Source organism: Cebus imitator, unplaced genomic scaffold (genome assembly GCF_001604975.1).
Source record: "Cebus imitator isolate Cc_AM_T3 unplaced genomic scaffold, Cebus_imitator-1.0 Scaffold1362, whole genome shotgun sequence".
NCBI classification, from domain to species: Eukaryota; Metazoa; Chordata; class Mammalia; order Primates; family Cebidae; genus Cebus; species Cebus imitator.
The window spans coordinates 14077-38877 of record NW_016108677.1 but is presented as its reverse complement, the minus strand read 5'-3'; the positions used below and the strand labels follow the sequence as shown (position 1 = coordinate 38877).

The 24801-nt window shown below is 52.6% G+C and overlaps 1 protein-coding gene across 1 annotated transcript; it reads left to right on the top strand.

The window, feature by feature from the left end:
* The first annotated feature begins 2440 nt into the window (after positions 1-2440).
* Positions 2441-24801, top strand: UNC93A (unc-93 homolog A). Its single transcript, XM_037735930.1, has 7 exons — positions 2441-2768; positions 5605-5786; positions 6726-6955; positions 14419-14633; positions 16084-16219; positions 18113-18244; positions 23989-24801. Exons 1-7 carry the CDS (start codon positions 2682-2684, stop codon positions 24252-24254), a joined length of 1248 nt encoding a protein of 415 aa, XP_037591858.1. The 5' UTR covers positions 2441-2681; the 3' UTR covers positions 24255-24801.

Here is a 24801-nt window from a genome sequence, read left to right as displayed (position 1 = left end):
CCAGGACATCATCAACAGCTTCAACCACCCTGTGGAGGCTGGGAGGATTCACAAATGGTGTGAGGATGGGAGTATTTCCAGCCAGGCTTGCCACGCAATGGGTCTCTGCCCTCTCTGATAAGTAATGGAAATTAGCTAAGGGTCTTGGCTGAGGGCCTGACACAGCCACCTTGCCCCAAAGCTTTTTCTCTGATTGGCTCTCTGGGTTCGCCTTGGCTGAGGAAGAAGCCGGAGTCCAGAATGCCCCGCTCAGCTCAGGAGGTGGCCTGTCGGGCCACGGTAAGGTGGAGTTGTCAGCCCGTACTGAGGTTTTAGATGCTTTGGAACATTGGCCAAGAGAAACACTTTCTCAAGCCATGGTTGTGCTACTACAAATTGTTCTTCCTTTAAACACACACACACACTGCATGAGTACATTTATTTCCAAAATGTGAAATTCCCTAGTCAATAATTTGTTCTACTCCGTTTAGATGCATAGATACATTCTTCATCCTCATGCTGATAAAAAAAAAANAAAAAAAAAACAAAACAAAACATGTTACATTCAAATTGATGTGGTGTTGCTTTTATTAACAGATTTCAGATGTAAATGTCAAGAAAATTGATATTAATTTGCTTACATGAGTACGTTCCTCAAAAAAGCAAACCATTGATTAGACTTCCCTTAAATTAATCTTGAGCTTCTTGGCAGGAAGTTTGCTGATTTAAAACGTGGGTCTACAGCAGGAAGAACCCATGGAGCCTGCGGTGAAGTCAGCGGCAGCAGAACAGTGCCATCTAGTGGCTTCTAGAGTCACGGTTCTCCAGAACAGGCGTGCTCTGAGCTCTGTACCACCCAGGGTATCTGTCATTTTAACGTCCAATGAGTGACCCCCAGATTTAGCACAACTACAGAATCACCTCTTTTCTCAAGCTGATGGAGCCCAGCTGTTAATTTTAAGGAACGGAATGGTTATGGACCTTTCGAGTCCTTTACACGCACATGTCTCCAGCCTTTGGGAGGTCAGACAGGCCGGAATTGAATAAATGAAAGTGTTGCCAAAAGGTAAAAATAAGGTCAAAGATGATTCATTGATGAAAGTCCAGGTTATCCTAATTTCTTTACATGTTATTCCAACTTGTATTTTCTCTGAAAGTCAAAATATCATCTTAGTCAATTAACATTCATTGGTGATAACACTTATTGGTGAAGTTGAACTATGTATCTTGAAGTTGACATTTATGCTGTATATCAGGTGCTGTTCTACAGGCTTTCAAAATTATTCAAGCCTTGAACTTCTGCAACCCTGCTTTTTAAAGGGGAAACAGGTTCGGTGAGTCAGTGACCCACCTGAGATCACCTAGATAAGGAATTATGGGATTAGGATGTCAACCCTTTGGGCTCCTCTGTTTCCATGCTCAGAATCCCTTTGCTAGACTATGTTACTCTCATGTAAGCATGATCATCCATGTTTGGTCAATATAAGAAGCGATATTTTTCATAAAACTTTACTTTTAACCAGAATATGTTAAGTGACAAGAACTATACCCATTTATCATTGACCGTCATCTTCCAGTGGTTTGACAAGCTTCCCCAAGCAGTGTTGCCAGCACATGAGATTTACCTGCAAGATTTGCCTTTAGATCTAAACTAAACAGAAACGGGTGACTTCACAGAACTTTGGAAACAATCTCCACACATCAAGTTTTGCTTACAATTGAATAATAAAAACGTGAATTTTCTTGCTTGTTAGCTATGTTTGGGGTAAGTTGTTTAAAGCTCTAGACTTGCCCGGCCTAATACGATAGTCTCTAGTCACATGTGGCTATGTAAAACTTAATTTTAATTAACTAAAGAAAGATGCAGTTATAAGCTCAGTTTATCAGCTGTCCTTGCCACATTTCGGAGACTCAATAGTCACATGTGGTGAGTGGCTGCCATGCTGGACAACACTGCCCCAGACCAAAATACTCAATGACTTCACTTTCCTGAAGCTCAGTCTGCAGTATTATAATGGGGCTAAGATTGCTAATATCATTATCATAGCACTGTGGCTGGTAACATGATAGAATGCATGAAATGCTTTGCACATGGTAAACGACTATACTTATGTACATTTGGTGTCTTTGATAATTGCTGAACGGTGTTGTGAAATCATACAGTCTTTGCAATACTAAGACTTTGGCCCCAGGATCTTTTAATCACCTTAGCACTTTTTCAGAAGTTGAACTATGAATCTTGAAGTTAACATGTATGCTTTGTTCTTTAAGACCGAAGTCCACATTCTGCAGCAGTGATAATTTCTGACAGATTCTCTTACTGTGGAAGGTACCATTCCATACACATATAAAAAGCGAAATGTATCACTTTACCATCTGGACCATGTCTATTAGAATTTAATAGGAAAAAAGTACAATGACCTAGAAGCTGGTCAGAGTCATGATCCTTCGCCCTGTAGAAAATGGATTTTGTGGATCCCAGAGAAGGTGAATGAGTAACGTGCTCGCGTGTGCTTCATGGGGTCAGTGATAACCAAGTTCAGTAACTGGTGACAGGCTTAATGACTAACACAGGGCCAGCTCAGATGAAAGAGAGAATGGTACTTATTGGTACTGACTGTTTTTCCTGTACCTCAATTGGTTCCTTGTAGGGAGCTGCAAATGTCTGTGACCACTGATGATTGAGGTTTTCATCCAGCACAATGGAGAGAAGTCTGCGGAACGTCCTTGTGGTTTCCTTCGGGTTCCTGCTCCTCTTTACAGCCTATGGAGGTCTGCAGAGCCTGCAGGTACGTGTTTCCGGTCACCCTGTTACCTGAACTTCTGAACAATTTTTAGCCTCCAAGAATCCCCGTGGTCACAGACGATAATGAATTGGAATTTTAAAAAATCTAATTCCGCTAGTGTCTCTTTTTCACTCCGCGCCAAATCCTCTAAAACACCCAGTGGTTCTCAGATGAGTCCTGCAGTGTGCAGTTCCCACTCACGTCGGAATAGGATTCCACAGCTGCGAGGCATGCCTTGCTTTTGGACAAGGACAGCAGGGGTCTTGGGATCGTGATTTGTTGGGACAGTCTTTGCCTTTGTGTGGTCAAAAGAAGACACAGGAAGAGCCATTGTGAATTCTATGGTTCCATGCCCTTGACTTTGCGTTGATGGGCAGTCATGTGAATGTAACAAATTTCCCTAGACCTTAGAGATTCCAAGCCTACTCTGTGCAAAACTGTGAACTTGGGCATAATGGTCTGTCTACACTTTAACTCCTTACAGCATGCTTTCCACCATAGGTCCGTCAGCCCATGAAAAAGCCTAATGACATTCTCTGAAAGGCTGCAGCATTCTTCATACGCACCGGGAAATAGATCTGGCACGTTTTCTCAAGCTAGTTACATTTCAAGTCTGATCTTTACCTGGATTCCAGTCTGAATTCCAGGGAATTCCAAGGGCTGGTCAGGAAGTAGGGCTGTGGTTACTTGCCTGGGTGATTCATTCCCACAATGTTGTACCCTGTGGACTGGGATAGTCACAAAACATTTCAGAGCTTCTGATGAGAAATTAGTGTGGTCTCACATGGCTTTTCAGAACAGGAATTAGGCACCTACTGTGTGCGTCGTATGGAACCAGAAGAGCACACCCAGGAGCTCAGAATCAAGGGTTTATTACACAAACACTTGGGACTCCAGGAATTCAGGCCCAAATTCTCAAGTCATGTTTTCTTTTCCTGAACTCCTATGTGGTCCTATTTCTGATCAGCCTTACAGAGGATAAAATGGCAGCCAACGGTGACTCTCCAAGTCAAGTGGAAGGGAACACGGTCTCCTTTCTTGCCACGATGGTTCATTATTTTGGAGTCCTTGCTTCACCCAGAGCTTTGTGGTGTTGTCACAGAATGTTCTTGTGTGTGAAACGCCTGTTGTGTTGTTGGGTTGAACTGAGCCCATGTTGAATGTGGTAGGTGTGTGCTTCCTGGAAGGAGGGTGTCACAAGGATGGGGGCTGGTCAGCAGCACTTTCTCTTTAGAAAGCTGGCCTGCTGCAGAAGGAGACCCTGCCGTCCTACGGGCACCACAGCCCCTGGGCTCAGATTCCTAGGAAGCAGTTCCGGTGGATGTGCTGTGGCTCAGCCGCTGTCTGGAATTGGCCTCTGGACTTGGATGCCAGAGGAAGAGGGCAGGAGGGTCCTGGGAGTGCCCAGGGGTCCCTCCTGTCAGGCTGTGACAGCAGGACCCAAGGCTGCTGGCAAATGTGGCAGAAAACCCTTTGTCTCTGTGACCCCAGCCTGGGGGTGCCTGGTGGGGAATCACTCACGGTGCTCTCTGGACGAGCTCAATGGCTTCCAGCAGCTGCCCATGCCCAGCAGCACTTCCCACTCCTCCGTGGGAACTGCTGTCGTGTAATGTGAGCCCTTTTACCTCAAAAGACTGGCGATGCACGAGAGCCAGGCCTCCCTCTCTGCAGAGTCCCTAGACCGGGGAACTGTCCCCCCGACTCCTGTCCCCCCTTGGGTCCCAGCCCCACCCAGCCTATTGTCCGCAGCTGACCCTGAGCATGTGGACATGCTTTCACCCTGTAACGGGACAGCTGTCTCTCTTCAGGACCAGCATGAGCAACACAGACTGTGCAGCTAGAAGTGACCGGGGAATGGCTGTGTACCGCCACGCGGAGGAGCCTCCCCCTGTCCATGAACCCAAAGGCTTTCACGTGTTTCACTTGGCTCTCATGCCCCAACGAGGCACATGCATCCCCAGGCCCCTCCTCAGAGCTCAGCAGCCCCAATGAGAAGGCAGGGCCTCATTCCAGGGAGTTCCCACGAGTCCCCGTCTTGGTATGGACTAGGTCCCCTAATCCAAGGACTGAGGACACTCACTTGTGGCACCTCCCCTGCAGCCGCCACCTACACTCAGCCTTCCTGGCTGCAGGCCTACAAGTTCTCATTCAGCTGTCAACCTGAGGTCACTGCCTTCTCTCCACCCTGACCAGGAGCGGAGGTCTGGATGGGGCGCACAGCATTCCCGGTGTTGGGGACAACCTCGTGGCACTACATGCCTGGCCTGTGTCTCCACCAGCGGTAGTGGCTGGTTGGTTCCAGGACACAAGGGCCACGTCCCTGGTCCATCCTGGAACCTCAGGCAGTGACGGGCACTCAGAGGTGTGCGATGGCTATTGGGCAAAGAAAGAAGTCAATCATGTGCACTCACCTGCTTCACGTCCTTGGGGCTTCCCCATGGGCTGAGGACCCCTTCCAGTTCCCGGGAGGGCATAGACTCCTGCAGACCATTCTGGCAGCATCTCCCGCCCCGTCTGCCACACTGTCTTGTTCTCAGTCAACACGGGCAGACGTCCACAGGGGCATGAGCGCCTCTCACAGCCGCCCAGCCCAACACAGGCCCTCTCAGGGGCACCCACACTTCCCTGCCTGATGTTTGGACACCCTGACAGCTTTATTCCGAATTCACATGTGCTGTCCTTCCTCCAGCTGCAGAGGCGGCTTCCAGGGCAGCAGGCCTGTGGCTGGCGGTGCCTGGAGCTGTGGCGGCCTCCAGCCTAGGGGACACGGAGGACCTGAAGGGGCCTCATCCCGCTGTGCCCATCCCGTGGTCTGACAGGGCTGGCTTTGTTCCCACAGAGCAGTCTGTACAGTGAGGAGGGCCTGGGCGTGACGGCGCTCAGCACCCTCTATGGAGGCATGCTCCTGTCCTCCATGTTCCTCCCACCGCTCCTCATCCAGAGGCTCGGCTGCAAGGGGACCATCCTCCTCTCCATGTGTGGCTACGTGGCCTTCTCTGTGGGCAACTTCTTCGCCAGCTGGTAGGCAGCCCCCCAACCCCTGCCCCGCCACAGCGTCTTCCCCACACTAGAAAGGCGCAGTTGGCACAGAGCTTACATTTGTGCCTGATAACCGTCCACTGCAGGGCTTGTAAAGTGAGCTCTGCTGCCCCGTCCCCTGCCTCGCTTTGGTGACAGACGGTGCTGGGCTTCCTTCCTCTTTTCCCACCAAGGCTCCTCTGTGCCCCCCACCTATACCGTCTCCTCCTCCAGATCCCCATGCTGACCCCTCCCTGGGATCCATACTGGTTCTCTGCTTTCCTGGCTGAGGGTTCTACTAATACAGGGAGTCTCGTGGGCACCTAGGCAGATGCCACCCATGGAACAAACGCTGCCCTTNGCCCACCATGACGAGACGGGTATGGCCAGGCCAGGCAGCAGGGTTGGGACCCCAGCCCGCTCCCCGGTGTGATGGACCATAGAGGCCGAGCTCTGAAGGTTTAAGCTGCACGCCCAGGCCTGGGAACAAGCCACGGAGCATCGCCTCAAGGGGCCCTGGCTGTGACCCAGGACTTGCCGATGGTGACGGCTGCACTCCCTGCTCCCTGGGAGCTGCCAGGTCTCACACAGCACCCCGCTGTCGAGACGTGAGCTGGTCGCTTGGTCTTAGCGGGGCTGTCCCTCGGTCTTCCTCGTGCTCTGCAGCTTGTTGTTTGTGGTTGCATCCAACACAAGGAACCTCACTGCTGTGAATTTCACTTTCGCAAATCAACCCGAGCTGGAAAAGGCAGTGGTTTTGCTCATTTATCTGAGTCGAATGGTGAATCCATCCATGCAACCAGCACCACTCATCACCAAGCTTGCAGCGGGCCAGCCCAGGCGCTTCCCTCTCCCTCATAGACCAAAGACCTCAGGGACACAGGTGCCACCGGCTTGCGTCTGTGGTCACAGGCGGTGCCGTGGGTCTGCTTCCACCCACAGGTACACTTTGATCCCCACCTCCATCCTGTTGGGGCTCGGGGCCGCCCCGCTATGGTCAGCGCAGTGCACGTACCTGACGGTCATGGGAAACACACATGCAGAGAAGGCGGGGAAGCGTGGCAAGGACGTGGTGAACCAATATTTCGGCATCTTCTTCCTCATATTCCAGTCATCCGGTGTGTGGGGCAACTTGATCTCCTCGCTGGTATTTGGCCAGTCTCCCAGCCAAGGTAAAAGGCAATGGGGCGAGCCCTTGTCTGCAAGTGGAGCGGGGGTTTCAGTGGTGGCCGCTGGGGGAGAGGGCTCCTGATTTCAGTTGCGCACCTGCCATGATTCTGTCACCTGAGCAGGTGAGTCAGGCCCCACAGGTGGGGTTCTCGACCTGCCTGTGCTTCAGAGTCTCCTGCTGCCCTCCCTTTTCTGGACAGTCAGGTGGGGCTAGAGAACACCTCTCTCTTCCACAGATGGCTCTGCAGGGGCAGCGGAGCCCTTGGGAGAGGGCGCCATGGGGAAACTAAGGGCCACGCCAGCACAACTGGGCTTCATGGAGTCACAGCTGCACAACTAGCCTTTTGAGACTAAGCATGGGGTGGCCTGGTTACTTTTCCTTCTGACGTGATCCACTGAGCAGCCTTCCACCTGTGTCACGGCAGGCGCTCATCCCACGACGGATGTGGACATTAGATGAGCTGATGCCTTGGCTCCTCTGTCTCTACCCAACCTTGCCCTGCATAACGTGGATGTCTCATTGATGCCCACACCCTTAGTTCCCATGTGGAGGCTTTAAGCCCAGGGCAGAGGACCTACATCTCTTTCATGCTTATAGGAAACCTTTCCCAATGAGGCAAAAACCAGTCCAGCATTCCTGACAAGTATCACGACAATTTCTATCACTTCATCAGCATTCTCCACCTTGCTATCCCATAAAAAAACAAAACTCTGCAGCCAAAATCCCTCTCCCTTCTTCTCATGCAATGTCATGCTTGCTAAGCACATTTGAAGAAGGCAAGCTGTGAAGTGGATGCAAAACAAGTTTTACTCATTATTGCTGTCACTGTCAGCGACAGTGATACAGAAACTGGGGTTAAAGCTCAGTCTGCATATCAGGGCCTGCGTGAGGTGGAGTAACAGGCTTGTCTTGGGAAGACGTATCTGCAGGTGAGTTAATTCCCCAGGCGAGCACAGGAGGCAGAATCTGGGGCTGGGGGGATTTGGAGTCGTCACTCCTTTCTCCACCTTCTTGTGCCTTCTCTCATCAGCTGGACATCTCACTGCCTAGAAGATTTTCTGAAGCTGTCTGTTACATCATTTGTGTTAGTCAGATAATAAAAACACTGAATATTCTTTCTCCCACGACATCTTTCTCCTCTCTCCAGAGATTCTGACGGGAGTTCTGACTGAGAGTCATTGCTAAATCAAATTTGATTCTTTTAAGAGATCATGGAACTAACATGAGTTTTCAAAAACAGAAAAGTTGTGAAATCACCTGCCCAAAGTCACAGAGTTGGTTACAGACGAATCTGAAAGCATCCAGCATTCCTGACACCTAATCTGATGTACTTTTTTCTCTTTGATGAAATTTAAAAACTTGAAAAATTTTAATTAGGTCACAAAGGTAACATAACAAGTAATATTACAGCACTTTTCCATGTTTATTCTTCCCTGAATCTTTGCAGAACTCTAATATGATTTGCCACTTCCCAAAGTGTCTTACATCTAGTCTAGGGACATGTGCCTAGGGGTCAATGTATGTTGAGACACTGGGTCTTTCCACGTGACCTGTAGTGATGTCTCCCGCCAAGCGTCCACCATCCTTTCCACAGTCACTTTCATTCCTCAGGAACCTATGTCTTACCACATTGGTAGGCATCTCACGTGTCCTGTTTGCTCTGACTTCACGGAGACCCTCCCAGAAGAGCAGCTCGCGTCCTGTGGGGCCAGTGACTGTCTGATGGCCACGGCGACCACCAACAGCACCCAGAGGCCGTCCCAGCAGCTGGTCTACACCCTGCTGGGCATCTACACTGGTACGTGCCTGTAGGAGTCATCTCTCTCTTCTGAAACGTCCTTGCAGAATGTGTTGGGCTGGGTCACATGCAGGGGTTCTTCTCGTGAATCAAATGCAGTCCAGCAGTGCTGTCTGACAGAGGCTCCTGTCGTGAGGAGACTGTGGAACATCTCCAGAGCCCAACACGGCAGCCATTCACCACTGGGCCTGTTTACCTCGTAACTGATCAAAGTTTCAGTTCCTGTCTCCCAGCTGCACTGCAAGTGCTCAGCAGTACGGCGGGCTGGTGGCTCCCCCAGCAGACAGCTTGGTGGCCAGCCAGGACCCTGAGGGTGACTATTTGTGTTTCAGCTGTGTCCACGGGACCCTGAGTTGCTACATGATCTCTATGAATCACCATTTTTCTCTGGGAAACGTACTGAATGCCTTCGGTGGAAAGGCCAGCGGGGTGCATCCTCCCGAGTGCTGGTTGCACCTCAGCTGCAGACGTTGCCAGGTCCTGACGAAATGTCTGCCCAAAGGAAGTTAACTGTCATGACGAAGCTTATTCTTAGGAGTTCATTTTAATAGAGAATATTATGTTAATAGTTTCATATGTGACTTTAGTGTTATTTCAAAAGTTTATTACAACTTTGAAGGGAATAGAGTCAGAGAGTTTTTAAAGCCATTTTGAAATGAATTGATATTCTTTTTGGCTGGGCGCAGGCTCTCCCCTGTCATCCAGCACTCTGGGAGACCGAGGCAGGAAGATCAGGAGTTCAGGAGTTGAGGTCAGGAGTTGGAGGCCAGGCTGGCCAACATGGTGAAACCCCATCGCCACTGAAAATACAAAAATTAGCTGGGTGTGGTGGTAGGGGCCTGTGATCCCAGGTACACAGGAGGCTGAGGCAGGAGAATGGCTTGAATCCAGGAGGCGGAGGTTGCGGTGAGCTGAGATGGTGCTGCTACACCCAAGCCTGGCCGACAGAATGACACTCTGTCTCAATGTACATATGTCTTCTTTGTCATTCTTCGATTTGGGGATTCATAAAGGCCATGGAATGGGTCCTTCTTGAAGATGAAACGCCAGCTGTGAGCTCTGGGGGCACCGAGTCCCGCGCTCTGCCGAGGTCAGAGGTGAGGAGGGTTGGTGCTCACTGCAGAGCATTTCCTCATGCTGAGGTCATGAGCTGCCCCCACCCTCAGGTCCCCTCAGGCCACTTCCACATCAGAGGCTCTGAGTGAACATTTATAACGCTGTTGCCGGCAGTTGACAAAGCGTATTGAGCACGAGCGTGTGCCATGCTGGGCCCCCTTGGTCCAGACACTCAGATGACCAGAAGCTGGCCTTAGTGAGCTGAGAGCCTAGCGACGGAGACAGACGCACTCCCAGCTCACCGAGACCCTGTCCCACGGTGTTCTGAGCTCAGTTCCCAGCTGACTGGCAGCATCTCCCTGGAGCACTGCGTTGTGGGGAAGCCTCCAGGGTGGGTGGTCCCTAAGCCAAGTCTGGACAATGAGCGAGATTTGGCCCAGCAGGGAGGTGATGGCCGAGGGCCCTGGGAGCAGAGGTGCAGAGAAGTCCAGGACGAGCTGCGGGGCTGGGGCAAGGTGGAGGGGTAGAGATGGGGCACAGGACGAGCTGTGGTCCTCGACATGTCCCAAAGGGTCTGGACGGGCGCAGACTTGCCTCCTAGGCAGACCCTGTGACAGCCTGACTTGGAGGTGCAGAAGGACAGCGGGCAGAGGCCCACTGAGGACGGAGTGTAGAGGCCAGAGGAGCGAGCAGGAAGGGGAGGCAGAGCCGAAGGGGCTGAGGGAGAGGCCAGCAGGGCTCCTGTGGGTTGGACATGGTGTGGGGAAGAGTGAGACAGCCCTGGGGTTGACAGGAAGGTGAGATCAGGCCGGGAACACCTGGCTGGAGGATGCAGCGGGAACTTTGTATCCTGTCCAGTGGGTAGTCTGATGCCGTGCAGGGGTCAGGCCAGAGGCTGATACAAGTGTGGACGTGAGGCATCTTCCAAGGGGGTGAGTGGAATCATGGCAGGGATGAGGATCTTGGGGAGAAAAAGCAGAGAGAATTTTTGAGGAGGAGGAAGTACAGCCGGACCCCTGGTTCAGCAACGCTAAGGGGCAGGCAGAGACCCGGAGGCCTGGGAGGAGACAGAAAGCCAAACCAGGGTCTGGGGGGGACACAGGACTGCAGAATCAGCTGGGGGGGGTGTTTTGAGAGTGTTGAGTGAGGAAGGGCTCCCAGGAGGATCAGGGAGGAGGCCTGACCACGCTCTCAGGCAGTGAGAGGCTGCAGACACCCATCAAGAGGGCAACCTGTGGGGGTCCTGGCATGCAAAGCCCAGATTGAGGGTGGTAGAAGTGAGAGGAACGTGGGGAGTCGAGAGAAGCCACGCTTTGTCGGGTCTGCAAGTCTCTGTTGACTTGGAATCCCGGTCAGGCTTTCCCTTGGGCCCCGATGTTCCCATCCACATGGTCCTGGGACCACCCAGGCCTGTGCTTCCTCCACACTTCCCCTCATCGCCTCCTCTACATAACTGGGAGGCTGGGGGACTCGAGGACATTGAGCTGAGTCAAGAGCCTCAGGCCTCCTTCCAGCTCCACCAGGTCCAGTGCAGCCACCAGCAAGGATGTCTCCTATCTATAAAAGAACAGAATTTTGGAGTGGGGCTGGCAGCCTTCCTCTGTGAAGGGCTGACCGCAAATATTTCTCCATGTAAAGACCTTTCTGAGGATCACAGGGTCCTTGCTGCAACTGCTCAATATTGTCTTTGTAGTGGGAAAAGCCACAGACAACATGTAAGCACATGAGCGTGCCCACCTGCCAATAAAACTTTATTTTCAAAAGTCAGCAGTGAGCAGGCTGTGGCCAGCAGACCACAGTTTGTCGGCCCCTGCTCTAGAGGAACAGCCCAAACATCTCCATGGCTTCCAGGCCCTTCATTGCCCTCTGTCCTCCACAGGTGGCTGCTGTCTGCTGGGCCTCCCCTGCAGGGACACCCTCAGAGTGCTCCCTGGCCACAGCCACAGCCATGCAACCTGAGAGACAGCTCTCAGTTCAAGGAATCCCTCAGGCTAAGGGGGTCCAGGTGTAGAAGTGACGTGCAGCAGAGATCACACACATGTAAACGAAGAAGCTGTCGCACCATTGTGATCATAGCAACCTGCAGGATCCCGTACGTCTCCTTTTCTATAAAGCAAGGCCATGTCACCATAGAGAAAAACACAGAAAAGAAGAAAAGTGGACCTGAAAGAACAAGAGCAGCCTCTCCCTGGGCAGCCTTCCCGGCTTCCTGAGCGTTGCACTCATGTTCAAGCTTCGTGCAAGGGGCCGACTCTTTAGAACTTAGGACACAGCTGTGCAGCATCCCCCAGTGCAGGCTCCTCAGAGGGCTCTGAGTCACATGATATCTGGACACACATAATTCTGAACAAAGCCATGTGGCTTCTGTGTCCGGGACCTGCCTCTCCCCTCCCAGGAGGCTTTTGGGGGAGATGGGAGGTTGTGTCCTATTGGGCTGCCTGACAGTGAAGTCCTGGTCCAAAGGATGAGATGGTGGAGAGGGAGCTTCCTTCAGTGAGTGGAGAAAAATGTGCCTTTTCCACACAGCCTACATGCAGTCAGCTCGACTGGTCAGCTTGGAAGGGAGCCCCGACACTTGTAAATCCCTATGGCCTCCTGTGTAGGCGTGACAACCTGCCAGACCGTGCAGGGGCCAGGACAACGCAGAGGGAAATGAAGGGTAACTGAGAAACGAGCAGGGCCACGGGACTCCTGCTTTCATACGGAATTTCACAAACTTCATGAGAATGTTGAATTGTCATGACACGGGAAGGGGCATATGTTTAGCCAAGATGGAAAGTCGCCAGACAACAGAAAGTGAAGCCTAGAAAGAAATCTGGGCATTTCTGGGTGGACCAGCATTAACAGTGGTACCTTCTGAGACGGGTGCTAAGACTCTGCTGTGTCTGCGCACAGCGTGGAGGACAGCTGGCTTTGCAAAACCTCCCAGTTTCAGGAACGCTCAGCTGCTAGGCCGTCCTGCGGCAGCAAGCCCACTGCGTGGCATGTGAGGAGGCTGGCACTGAGAGAGTCAGAGAGAGCACTAGATAAGGCTGCGCAGACACAGGAAGATAAGATCATTCCCGTCTTTAGAGGAGCAGGGGTCTACGCTCTCAGAGGTAGTAATGAGCTGCTCTGAAAGGCCCTGGCTGGAGAGAAGGGAAGAATCGCCGCCACTCTTGAGTGACCTGTGGTGCCCCAAACAGTGTATTGTTACCACTGCCAGGTGGGAGAGCAGCAGTGGAGACATGACATCACAGAGGGCACTCACAATGGTCAAGGGACCAAAGGGCTTCTATGTTCAGTCAGAAACGCCCAAATAAACCTCAGTCTCCGTGGACAGAAATCAAGTTTTCAAATAATCAAGTGGTGGACGGAAGTGATGGACATTGACTCATCATATTTTGGAATTATGAGAAAGTTCAGGATGTTTCCTCATGGATGACATGAATAGTTACAATATTTTTGCATGGATAACCCATTTATATAGTTCACAATGCAAATCCGGGAGTCCCCCTTGTCCCCATTTCATTCAGTGTGGCTTCAGTGACCTGAGGCCAGCTGCAGTCCGAGAACCTTAAGTGGAAAATTCCAGAAATAATAATTCATGAGGTTTAAGTTGTGCGTTGTTCTGAGTAGTGTGATGGAATCCCTCGTGGTCGTGCCCGTCCTGCCCAGGCCGTGACCCTCCCCTCTGTCCGGCATGTCCACACCACCTGTGCTCCCGTGCCATAGCCTCTCGTAGCCACCTCTGTTGTCCCAGTGAAAATACGTGGTATGTGTCGCATGTGACACCACCCATGGTTTCAGGCCTCTGCTGGGGACTTAGAATGAACCCCTTTGGCGGGAACCACTACACTGTACAGGGGCATGCGGGGGGGTCTCCCTCTCACTGCCGTCCCCAGACCCAGAAATCCCATGTCTGCTTTACTTCCTAGTCATATTTAATGCACGTGTAAACAAACACATCTTCATGTCCTTCCTTACTAAATTCAAGTGGTAGCTCACTCTACACCAAGTTCTGCATCTGGGCTGCTTTTTCTCTTTTTACCATTTGTGGTGGGGATTTTCGCATCCTTGCATAAAGAGCTTCTTTTTTATTTTCTTCAAATGCACAACATTTCATTGCAGCTGGGATACCCCTTAATATCTTTAACCAGTTCCTATTGGAGGATTTTTACACAAAATTATTTATTTGAAATAAACAAAAGTATAGCAAAGAACCCTTGTGGGAATCATTATCCTAAAAAAATTATAAATCAATAAAAAGCTGGCTGATGTTATAAATTGCTTAGAGGATTAGAATGAGGATCACTCTCCATGGTTAAGCACGCTAACAACGTCTGGGGTCTCTCCCTAATTTTTTGTATGTTATGCCGGTGAAGACAATACTGACCTATTGTCGCAGGTTTCATGTGAAAGCTGGTGAGTCATGAGCTAATCAGAGAATCAGCACAGTCAATGCAACTAGAGCCCTGAGATCCTTAAGTGTGCGGCATCTAATGTCACCTGAAATCTGGATCTGAGTAGCCCACCCTCTCGAGAGCAGGATGAGCCACTGGAATAAATCCGTGCCCGGCACCCTGCCTCTGGGCCTTCGTGAATGCTGAGCCTTTGCTCTTTCCTCTCAGGCAGCGGTGTCCTGGCTGTGCTGATGATAGCCGCATTCCTCGAACCCATACGAGATCTTCAACGACAAAGTGGCGGAGAGAAGAAATCACCCCCTTTCTGGTCCACTTTACTGTCGACCTTCAAGCTCTACCGAGATCAACGTATGTGCCTCTTAATCCTGCTGCCGCTGTACAGTGGACTGCAGCAAGGATTCCTCTCCGGCGAATACACGAGGGTATGAACCAAAGCCAGGGCCCGTGGCTCAGGCCATGTGTGGCATCACTGCCCCGCCTGTGTCTGAACCAGCGGGACTGCAGAGTGTCTCAGGCCCCCTCGGGGCTGGGGCTGGAGGGAACGGGATCCTGCACTCCCAGTCCTGCCGCAGCTGAGTTCATGATTCCAGGGCTCAACTTCCACGTCACTTCCAGCTCCCAGGAGTTCCACTTCTTGTCTCCAGAGAGAACTTCTAGCCTGATCCATGGCTTCCTGGGGAAAGAGCCGGAGCAAGTGACTGGGCAGCTGCTGCTGACTCTCCACACAAACACTCACTCGGGTTAACCTTGCCTGGGCCTCACCCTGCACTGTCACTTTAGAGTTTCTGGATAGAAAGGCATCAAGTCCATGAGTACCACTGAGATCCCTTCTTCCTCTAGTTTTCAAATCATGCTTCACAGTCTAAAAGTCGATGTGGCTCCCCAGGCTTCTTCTCCGTCCACTCCTGCCCCTTTCCCCCACAAGGTGAGAGAGGCGGTGCCCCACCTTGGGGTGCATAAAGAAAGAAGCCTCTCTTGGGGCTGTTGAGAGCTGGGGGCCAGAGCCGGACCAGCGGGGGCCTGTGTCTGCAGCCCCGCCCTCTGAAGCTCTCCTTCTGGAGGGACCTTCCATGCTGTCCCCACCCCTGATCCTTCCCAGGCAAGACTGCCAACTGAGCAAGATAAAACGCACCTGCAGGTAGAATTTGAATTTCAGATAAGCCGCAGATGTTTCTCAGAGGAGTATGCCCATGCAACAGTCCCGTGCACTTGCTTCTATCTGGCACTGCTACTTCTAGGACAGTCTTGACGGAGAATCTTAGGGGCTTAGATGAGTAAACACAAGGTAACAGAAAGGTCCACTTGGCATTCTGGGGACAGCCCCTCCTGCCCCTCCACTGGACTCGTCCTTGTCACCCCCGTGTGGCTGTGGCCACAATCTTCTCATCTCGGCCCCCGTCCTGTGTGCCAGCCCCGGAGGCCCCGTGATGGGGGCGGGGCGGGGTGGGCGTGGGAGCGAAACTGCAGTCCACAGCTGGGCTGCTCTGAGGCCCAGGGAGGTGGCAGGGCAACCTCTTCACTTTTCCTCTTTTTCTCAACTGTCTTTAGACCTAATAGGCAATGACTGGCCCCAGCAAGGGCAGGGAGAATTGGCTTCCATCTGAAATCATGCACATTTGAAGGCAAATATAGACTATATGAGGAATTTCATCCAGAGCTGCCCAAACTCCTCATTTTAGTTCTTCCCCAGAGAGGGTTTTCTTAGAAACCCGAGCTCTTCTACTGCACGTGACCACGGGGCCGAGAGGAAGGCGTGCGCCACACTGGCCTGCGGCCCTCTCAGAGTGGACGATCCAGGCACCCGGCTGCAGCCTCAGTTTCAGCCCGGGAGGCCTGGGAGCGTCCCTGACGAGGCTCTGCTCCCCTCCCCAGTCCTACGTCACCTGCGCCTTGGGCATCCAGTTCGTCGGCTACGTGATGATCTGCTTCTCAGCCGCCGATGCGCTGTGCTCCGTGTTGTATGGGAAGGTCTCGCAGTACACCGGCAGGGCCGCGCTCTACGTGCTGGGTAGGTGGCAGCGTGGGTGCATCCCAGCCCTCCTCGCGAATCCAAGTAGCCATTGCGTGCAGCTCGCAGACAGGGCAGGGCTGGAAAGCTGCCCCGGAAGCTGCTTTGAAATTAGTAACGCCCTGCAGACATTCATTCATTCATTCATGCCTTCCTTCATCCCCTTAACAAGCAGGAATCAGATCTCTCTCGGAGCTGACTCTGGGCAGGCACTGTGCCAGGCATGAGGCCACACACCATTGCCTGCTCTGAGTGGGCACTCAGTGTAGTGACCAGGCCAGGGTGGGGCGGGGCAGGGTCTCTGCAGGCACAATGGAGGGACAGGAAGCCAGTGGTGAGACCATGGGGGTCAACGCTGGGGTTGGGGCAGCTCTGTTCAGCATCTGTTCACACAGCAGATAATGAGAAATCTTCTAGGGCCACAGATTCCTCCCTAAACACACAGCGCCTTCCATTTTTCCTGGGTAGGGCAGGAAAGAGAAGAGTTAGAGATCGTGTGAGCAATGAGGAATGTTGGCACTAAGAGAAACAGCGCCTGGCACGTCAATGTCCCAGGCGGGGCTGGATGTGGGGTGCAGTCAGAGGAAGGGCAGGCACTGAGTGTCCTCCAGGGCCATGGAGCCCGGAGTCTCTGCCTGGGGTTTCCTATCTGTCTCCACAGTCGCCCTGTGAAGCAGACAGTGTCTCCTTACAGACAGGAAATCACGGAGCGGAGAAGTGGAGGGACTTGCCCCGGTGAGCGCAGCTTTGGGCGTGGGGTTCGGACCTGCCTTTCCGCCTCCCGAGACCCTGCTCTTCCCACTCCTCTCGGCATCTCGAGCGTCAATGGGCAGCCTCATTACTGTACCCTAGAGACGCCACAGTCTGTTGAAATCAGTTCCCAAAGCTATGACATGCTAGGATGGGTCATGGGTGGGGCCACAGATGCCACCTGCCTGGGAGGTCTGTGGCCTCCTCCTTCCTGTCCCTATGCCTCCATTTGGAAGCCTCAGATGACACCATGGCACACTGTGTCCTATCCCCTGACCACTCCGAAGGGAGCTGGGATCCTTCAACTCATCCCTAATGAGAAGTCCCTTCTTTTTCTGGCTTTAATCCTCATAGATTAGGGGCAACCTCAGGCCCAGACAGGGTAACCTTCCTTCCCAAGGTGATGCCAGACCACACCGAAGATGCTCCAGGCTGAGGCCGAGGGCCACACAGCAGGGGTGTGGTGAGACGCTGTAGGCTTAGGCCGAGGGCCACACCGCAGGGGTTCGGTGAGACTCTGCAGGCTGAGGCTGAGGGCCACACAGCAGGGGTGCAGTGAGACGCTGCAGGCTGAGGCTGAGGACCACACAGCAGGGGTGCGGTGAGACTCTGCAGGCTGAGGCCGAGGGCCACACAGCAGGGGTGCAGTGAGACTCTGCAGGCTGAGGCTGAGGGCCACACAGCAGGGGTGCAGTGAGACTCTGCAGGCTGAGGCCGAGGACCACACAGCAGGGGTGCAGTGAGACTCTGCAGGCTGAGGCCGAGGGCCACACCACAGGGGTTTGGTGAGACTCAGCAGGCTGAGGCCGAGGGCCACACAGCAGGGGTGCAGTGAGACGCTGCAGGCTGAGGCTGAGGACCACACAGCAGGGCTGCGGTGAGACTCTGCAGGCTGAGGCCAAGGGGCATGTAGCAGGGGTGCAGTGCAGAGGATTGACTTAGAACTGGCAACCGGCAGACACACCAGCTCACAAATTAAATGTCAAGGTGCCAACTAAAAAGACACTTCCAGAGTGTTAAGGGAACATGGAGCATGCAGCTAACGTTCCAGAGGATGGTGGTTCCAGTGCTGATCCCTCAGAGGGCTCTTCAGGTCATGATCATGACCCTCATAGCCCGGGGGTCTCCCCTCTGCACCCCCAGGCGCGGTGACCCAGCTGTCCTGCATGATCGCCCTCCTGCTGTGGAGACCCCGTGCTGACCAGCTGGCGGTGTTCTTCGTGTTCTCAGGCCTGTGGGGCGTGGCAGATGCGGTCTGGCAGACACAGAACAACGGTGAGTACCCAGCCCATGCCCCTTCCTCTGGGGGGCGTCCCTAGGCCCAGGCAAATGTGGGGCTCGTTAGATGCCAACGGACCAGAGGCAGGAGAGGTGACATGGGAGACACGGGAGGGCCAAGAGGGCTTTGATGTCACCTCTCCGTCTGATGTATTTTCTCTGGGAGTTTATTCAGATTCATGATGCAAAAGTAAAACCCCCCGAGGTTCCTTTTGGGCACCATTCCCTGGGGATCATGTCATTTCCCTCAAGTCAAGTCTCCTGTTCAAACCTGGATGTGAGACTCTTGACCCCAGGACAGTGGTCTCTTCATGAATAAAACCCTTTATTCAGACTTGCTCATGAACAGAGGTGCACTCCCCACCGGCCAGGGCCTGGGGTGTAAACACATAGGGCCTTCCCAGGAGCCCTCGGGGCGATGGAGGTGGTCGTGTGAACCACAAGCCACGGGTCACAGGTCACCAGGATCAGTGTCTGTGGGTGAGGCTCTGGGGCTCCCTGGGCAGTGGTGGGTTTTCTGGGAGCAGCAAGTGGGGGCCCTGTGGATGTTGGGGAGGAGGAGAGGCCTGGGTGGGCATTGTCCTAGAGACATCACATCTGGGCTGACTGCTCTCCAGGGGGGTGGGGTGCAGGAGGAAGCCAGGGCAGGAGGGGCAGGGGCGCTGCAAGGCCTTGTTGAAGCTGGGGTCACCAAGAAGGCGGCCTGGGGAAGTGCAGAGGGGTGGGGTGGAGGGGCAAGCCAGGTCCCCACCTGCCGGTTGGCCTGCGGGGGAGGGTCGGACGCACCCCAGCTCAGTGGAAGCAGCAGGAAGCGCTGACACCCAGGAGTGACCAGGAGCTACGTGGAGTCGGCCAGTGTCCCAACAATCAAATCTGAAAGGCAGGCGACAAGGTCCAAGGTGCAGCCCTGGAGGGAGCGGGAGGGCTGGTTGTTGGGTGGAAGGTGACGTCCCGTGATGATGGCAGGAGCCAAATGCCAAAGTCCTCACAGAATAGGGTGGCCCGGCCCGGAGGTCAGGAGGGCAGCAAGGGCACCGGTGGGAGGTGAGCAGAAGCCCAGGAGGAGCCAGGGAGGAAGCAGCCCCAGGCCCAGGCAGCTGCAGGAGAGGGGTCTGACGGCAGGCCAGCCAGAAGGGGACAAGCCATTGCACCTAAATCCCAGCTGCTCAGGAGGCTGAGGCAGGAGAACCACTTAACTCCGGAGACAGAGGTTGCAGTGAGTGGAGATCGCACCACTGCCGCCCAGCCAGGCTCTGCCCTTCGATGCTCTGTGCTGGCCGGCCGTGTTTTCCACAGGGAGAAGTGCAAAAGGGTTTTGGAGAAAGTCACAGGGAGAGAAGGAAGCAGGGCCGTGTGTGTGGCCGCTGGCCAGAGGGTGGGCGTTGGTTGTAAAGGAGAGATGAGGGCTTAGGGTGAGAACCCTGAGCTTCCCAAAACCCCATCTGAGGCCACGAGGGGTGTCAGAGGCCCAAAGAGGCAAGACTCTGCCCGCCTAAGAGATGCGGATGAGGCAGATGAAGGGTCCCCTCGGAGGTGAGTATGGCTCACACGAGACCTTCCTCCCTTTTGGAGAGACATCATCTTCTGCCTTTATCTGGCAAACACGCAGGGCTTAGAAAATGGAAAAAGCAAATCCACAAACGAACTATAGGCAAGTGTTTCTGAGATGAGAGACCTGGAGCTGAGGGTAAAGAGCACGGGTGACCTCAGATCGCGGCGGGAACACTCCAGGCACTTCCTCTCTTGTCTTCCTGACGGTGATGGGTCACCTACCTATAGGACAGCTGAGAAAACCCACACGGTTGGATTGAAGGAGCCGCGCTTCACGTCCTTCCTGCTGCCTCAGTATTGCAGGCAGACGCAGTGAAGCTCTTTACCAGGATGGGTGTGTGTTTGGCCGGGCGCCACGCTCTGCCTCGTCGGGATGGAGGCCGGGAGGCTGGGACGGGTGGACAGGACGTGGAGGCCAGGCGGGGGCATTCCGTCACAGAACAAACAATGATTTAATGGACGGGAGACAAACAGAAACTCACTCGTGTTTGTGGCAGTGCAGAATTCTGAGCTAGTGGCATGTCACGTGGCTGTAGTGCTCCTAGCTACGTTACCAGTCAGCATCAGACAGCATTTATTCCAGCCATCCCCAGAGGCGTGGCATAGCCAGGGTTTTACTGAGCTCTCCAAAGGCTCATCCCATTACCAGAAATGCACAGTGACTTCTCTGAACTGACATAATTTTAAAATGTATTTACACATTAAAAGGAAAACACTGGGACAAATATCCCCACAATATTCTATACGATAATTCTTAAATGCTACCAGTGAATGCGATCATTCATATTTGATTTTTGTTCATCCTGAGGCATTGAATAGTGGACTCAACTCTTCCCTTCCTTGTGTGGACACAAGGTCCTCTCAGGCAAAACCTTGTTGTATTGTTAAAGTTACCTAGGGTCAAACAGGGTATGAATGTCCAAGTACAGTGAATGCCTGGAATAAAGGCTCCCTTTAATAAGGGACGCTAATTTAAATGAAAATTATTTCTGTATTTTTGTACAGGGATAAAAAAGAAATTAAAAAAAATAAACCAAATTGGCTGGGCATGGTAGCTCACGCCTGTAATGCCAGCACATTAGAAGGCTGAGGTGGGCAGATCACTTGAGCTCAGAAGTTCGAGACCAGCTTGGCCAACATGGTGAAACCTCATCTCTACTAAAAATACAAAATTTAGCCAGGCGTGATGGCACACGCCTGTAGTCCCAGCTACCCCAGAGGCTGAGGCTGGAGGCTCACTCGAACCCAGGAGGCAGAGGCTGCAGTGAGCTGAGATCTTGTCATTGCACACAGCCTGGGCAACAGAGCAAGATTCCGCCTGAAAAAGAAAAAAAAGCAAAAAATTGGGGAAAATATTTTCATCTACTTGAGAAGTTCCTGTGGGTTTTAGACTGGCAATCCTCCTGTGTGAGTAGCACTTCAGTGCCGCGCTCCTGCACTTCGGGCAGGCTGGCTCTCTATGTGGCACAGCGCACACAAGGTCTCTGTTCTCTATTTTTTGGAAAAAACTGGAAATTTTCTGTAGCTTTGTCTCCATCTCAAGAATAGCTCTCTCTGACTTTTCTTTTTCTAAATAGCAAGTTAGATTTCTAATGCTGTTCTCCCCAAATGTGTGCTTTCTTTTAAGAAAGTATGTGGCACGCCTATAATCCCAGCACTTAGAGAGGCTGAGGGGGTGGATCACCTGAGGTCAGGAGTTCGAGACCAGCCTGGCCAACATGATGAAAGCCCATCTCTACTAAACATACAAAAAATTAGCCGGGCATGGTGGTGGGCACCTGTGATCCCAGCTACTCAGGAGGCTGAGGCACAAGAATCGCTTGAACCTGGGAGGGACCTCCAACCTGGGCAACAGAGGGAGACTTTGTCTCACCCAAAAAAAAGAAAGAAAGAAAAGAAAGTGAAGGAGTCGGCGGGGCGCAGTGGCTCATGCCTGTAATTCCAGCACTTTGGGAGCCCGAGGCGGGTAGATCACCTGAGGTCGAAAGTTCCAGACCAGCCTGACCGATGTGGAGAAACCCCATCTCTACTAAAAATACAAAATTAGCCGGGCGTGGTGGTGCGCACTCCTAATCCCAGCTACTCACGAGGCTGAGGCAGGAGAATCACTTGAACCCGGAAGGTGGAGATTCTGCCGAGCTGAGATCGCGCCATTGCACTCCAGCTTGAGCAAAAGAGTGAAACTCAAAAAAAAAAAAGAAGAAAGAAAAAGAAAACATGTGAACATGTGGGCCACACTCCTTCCGAATTAACGACACTGAATAAAGCCCACTGCAGTTTGTCCTGGCCTTGCAGTCATAGCTGCTGAATTGAAAGACGGATCATTACAGCCTCTCACTTGGAGGCAGCTCAGAGGACATCCCGGTTCCAGCCCCTCCTTCCTGGGGCAGAATCCAGAATCCACGGCTCACTGTCCCCCGCCAATGCGCGCCACTCAGATAAAGAACGTGTAGTCTAAAAATGCTCCTTTGCCCTGTTGGCTGTTTTCAAGCTGATAAACTCAGAAAATCTGACTTCTCTTCAATGCCCCATTCAGTCAACTGTCCTCTCTGACCAAACACGATTGCTGGACTTCTCATCCACGTCCCCGTGTTAGAGGACAGGACCCACATCCTGGTCTCTTAACCCTGCGCCACCTGGGAAGAGCAGGTAGACAGGCCATGCTGAGAGCAATGCTTTTGTCTTTTTAAATACACTTTTTATTTTGAAGTAGCTTTAGATTTACAGAAAAGTTGCAAATATAGCACAGAGAGTTCTCTTGAAAGGTACCAACCTATAGACCCAAGGCATTTACCCCGTAGGCCCTGTGCCAGCTGCCCTGAATGCTGAGCATCTTATGTAGCCCTGGCACATTCCTACAGCTGGGAAGTGGCACTGCCAGGTGACAGTCAGTGGAGGCACAGCCTTTATTTGGGCTCCTCCCGTTTCCCCACGAGTGTTCTTCTCTCTCTGCCAGGATCCCGTCCTGGGTTCCCCACGTACTCAGTCATCCTATCTTCTAGGCTGGTCTGTGACAGCTTTTGATTTTCCTTGTTTTTCATGACCTTGACCCTTTTGAAGAGCACTGTATTTTGTAGACTGTTCCTTAATTTGGGCTTGTTCGCTGTTTTCTCATGATTAGGCTGGGGCTGTGGGTTTGGGGTGGAGGACCCCCTGGTGAGGCGCTTGCTTGTCCCGTCATGTTGGGGTACAGGAGGGTGATGGGCCTCCTCACCAGCGATGCGAACCCTGTTCCTGTGGGCACCGTGGTTCTCATCAGTAGAGGGACATTCATGATGGGAGTTTTTTTGTATAAAACCAATTAACAAACCCTGGGACCAGCTGCGTTTCATCGCTTTCTTTAAAGCCAGTGGTGGGGGTGGGGGAACACCTCTTTGGATGGGAGTGGAAGGTCCCCGGGGCCTTGTTCCCAGGACGTCTGTGACATTTCTGTTGAAACAAGCAGGCCGGCCCCAGGAAGGTGAGCGCCTGTGTTGTGGGCAGTTTATCTGGGCACTTTGTTTCTTGCAGGGAATCCCTATCCCAGTGACATCATCTGTTTGCCTTGGATGGACCTGGCCTCACCCCCCACGCCCTCCAAGTCTGTGGCACAAACAGGAAAATCCTGGGGCTCCAAAATCACGAAGCTAAAGGGAAAGTCAGGCTGGGAACGGCTTCGCGCCAGTCTGTCTCCCATTCAATTCAAAGTCCCCTTCTGCTCACTGAGACAGGTGCACCTCTGGTTGTCTCCTTGGAGGCTAACCGGAAACTCCAAAAATGCAACCGTTTGTCTCTGTCTACCCAGGACCCAGAAGCCCCTCCCGCTTCCAGTCTTCCCACTTTGCTTGGAGTTGTCTCGCCTTTACGGACCCACCCATGTTCCTCTGATCTGTGTTGACTGAGGTCTCAGGTCTCCCTAGAAAGGATAACACTACCCTGTGCTCTCACCATCTTGGGCCCACGTGGTCAGGACCTCCTGAGGCTGTGTCAAGGGCACCCGTCCTCAACCTCGGAAAAACCATCTTTCTAAATAACTGAGACCTGTCTCAGATTTTCGGGGTTCACACTCTCATCCGCCACGTACAAGCATTCTGTTGTTAGGAGAATGTCTTGATTTTGTTGGGAAAATGGGGCAGCGGGAAAGCCGTGCTCTTTTCACGAGCGGGGTCACTGAGGCCGGGCAGAGCTCTCACTCCGCTCTCTCTCCGCAGCTCTCTACGGCGTTCTGTTTGAGAAGAGCAAGGAGGCTGCGTTCGCCAATTACCGCCTGGGGGAGGCCCTGGGTTTCGTCGCTGCCTTCGGGTACAGCACATTTTTGTGCGTCCACGTCAAGCTCTACATTCTGCTGGGGGTCCTGAGCCTGACCATGGTGGCGTACGGGATTGTGGAGTGTGTGGAGTCCAAGAACGCCATCAGACCCTGCGACCTGGGACACGCCAACCCCGCAGAAGACAAAGAAGCACAAACAAAAATGTGAGAGCAGCGAGGTCGGAGGAGGACGAATCAGCACGGACTGGCCAGAGAGTGTTCTAGAAGATGCCTCAGGACACAGAGCTGGCTCCTCAGCCCCACTCAGCACCTGTGGCCGTTCTGAAGATACATCATTGCACTCTTCATGCCCTTTCTTCTATTCTGACACATTTTTAGCCCACCATCTTATCAACAGAGATCAAGTGTGTACGGGAAGGAGTCAGTTAATTAAATTTTAGATACAAAAGAAAAAAGTCTAGAGTAGAATCAGAATTTGCCTGAAACCGTAGACTCACTGTAACTGTTGTTCTTGTAGTTATTTTGAGAATTGGAAGTCTTTTAAAATAATGTAGTCTAACCCCATAGTTTTACAAATGGGCAAACTTTTAAACGCTAACTGGACTTGGATGAAAACGTCAAACATTTTACAAAGGGGTCCTGATGGGTCAGCTGACTCAGCCTCCCAGAGTCAGGAGGTGGCAAAGCCAGGCTGGGGCTCAGGATTCTTGAAGCATATGGGGTCTGCGTTTCTAAATAAAGGCAGTTATTTACGG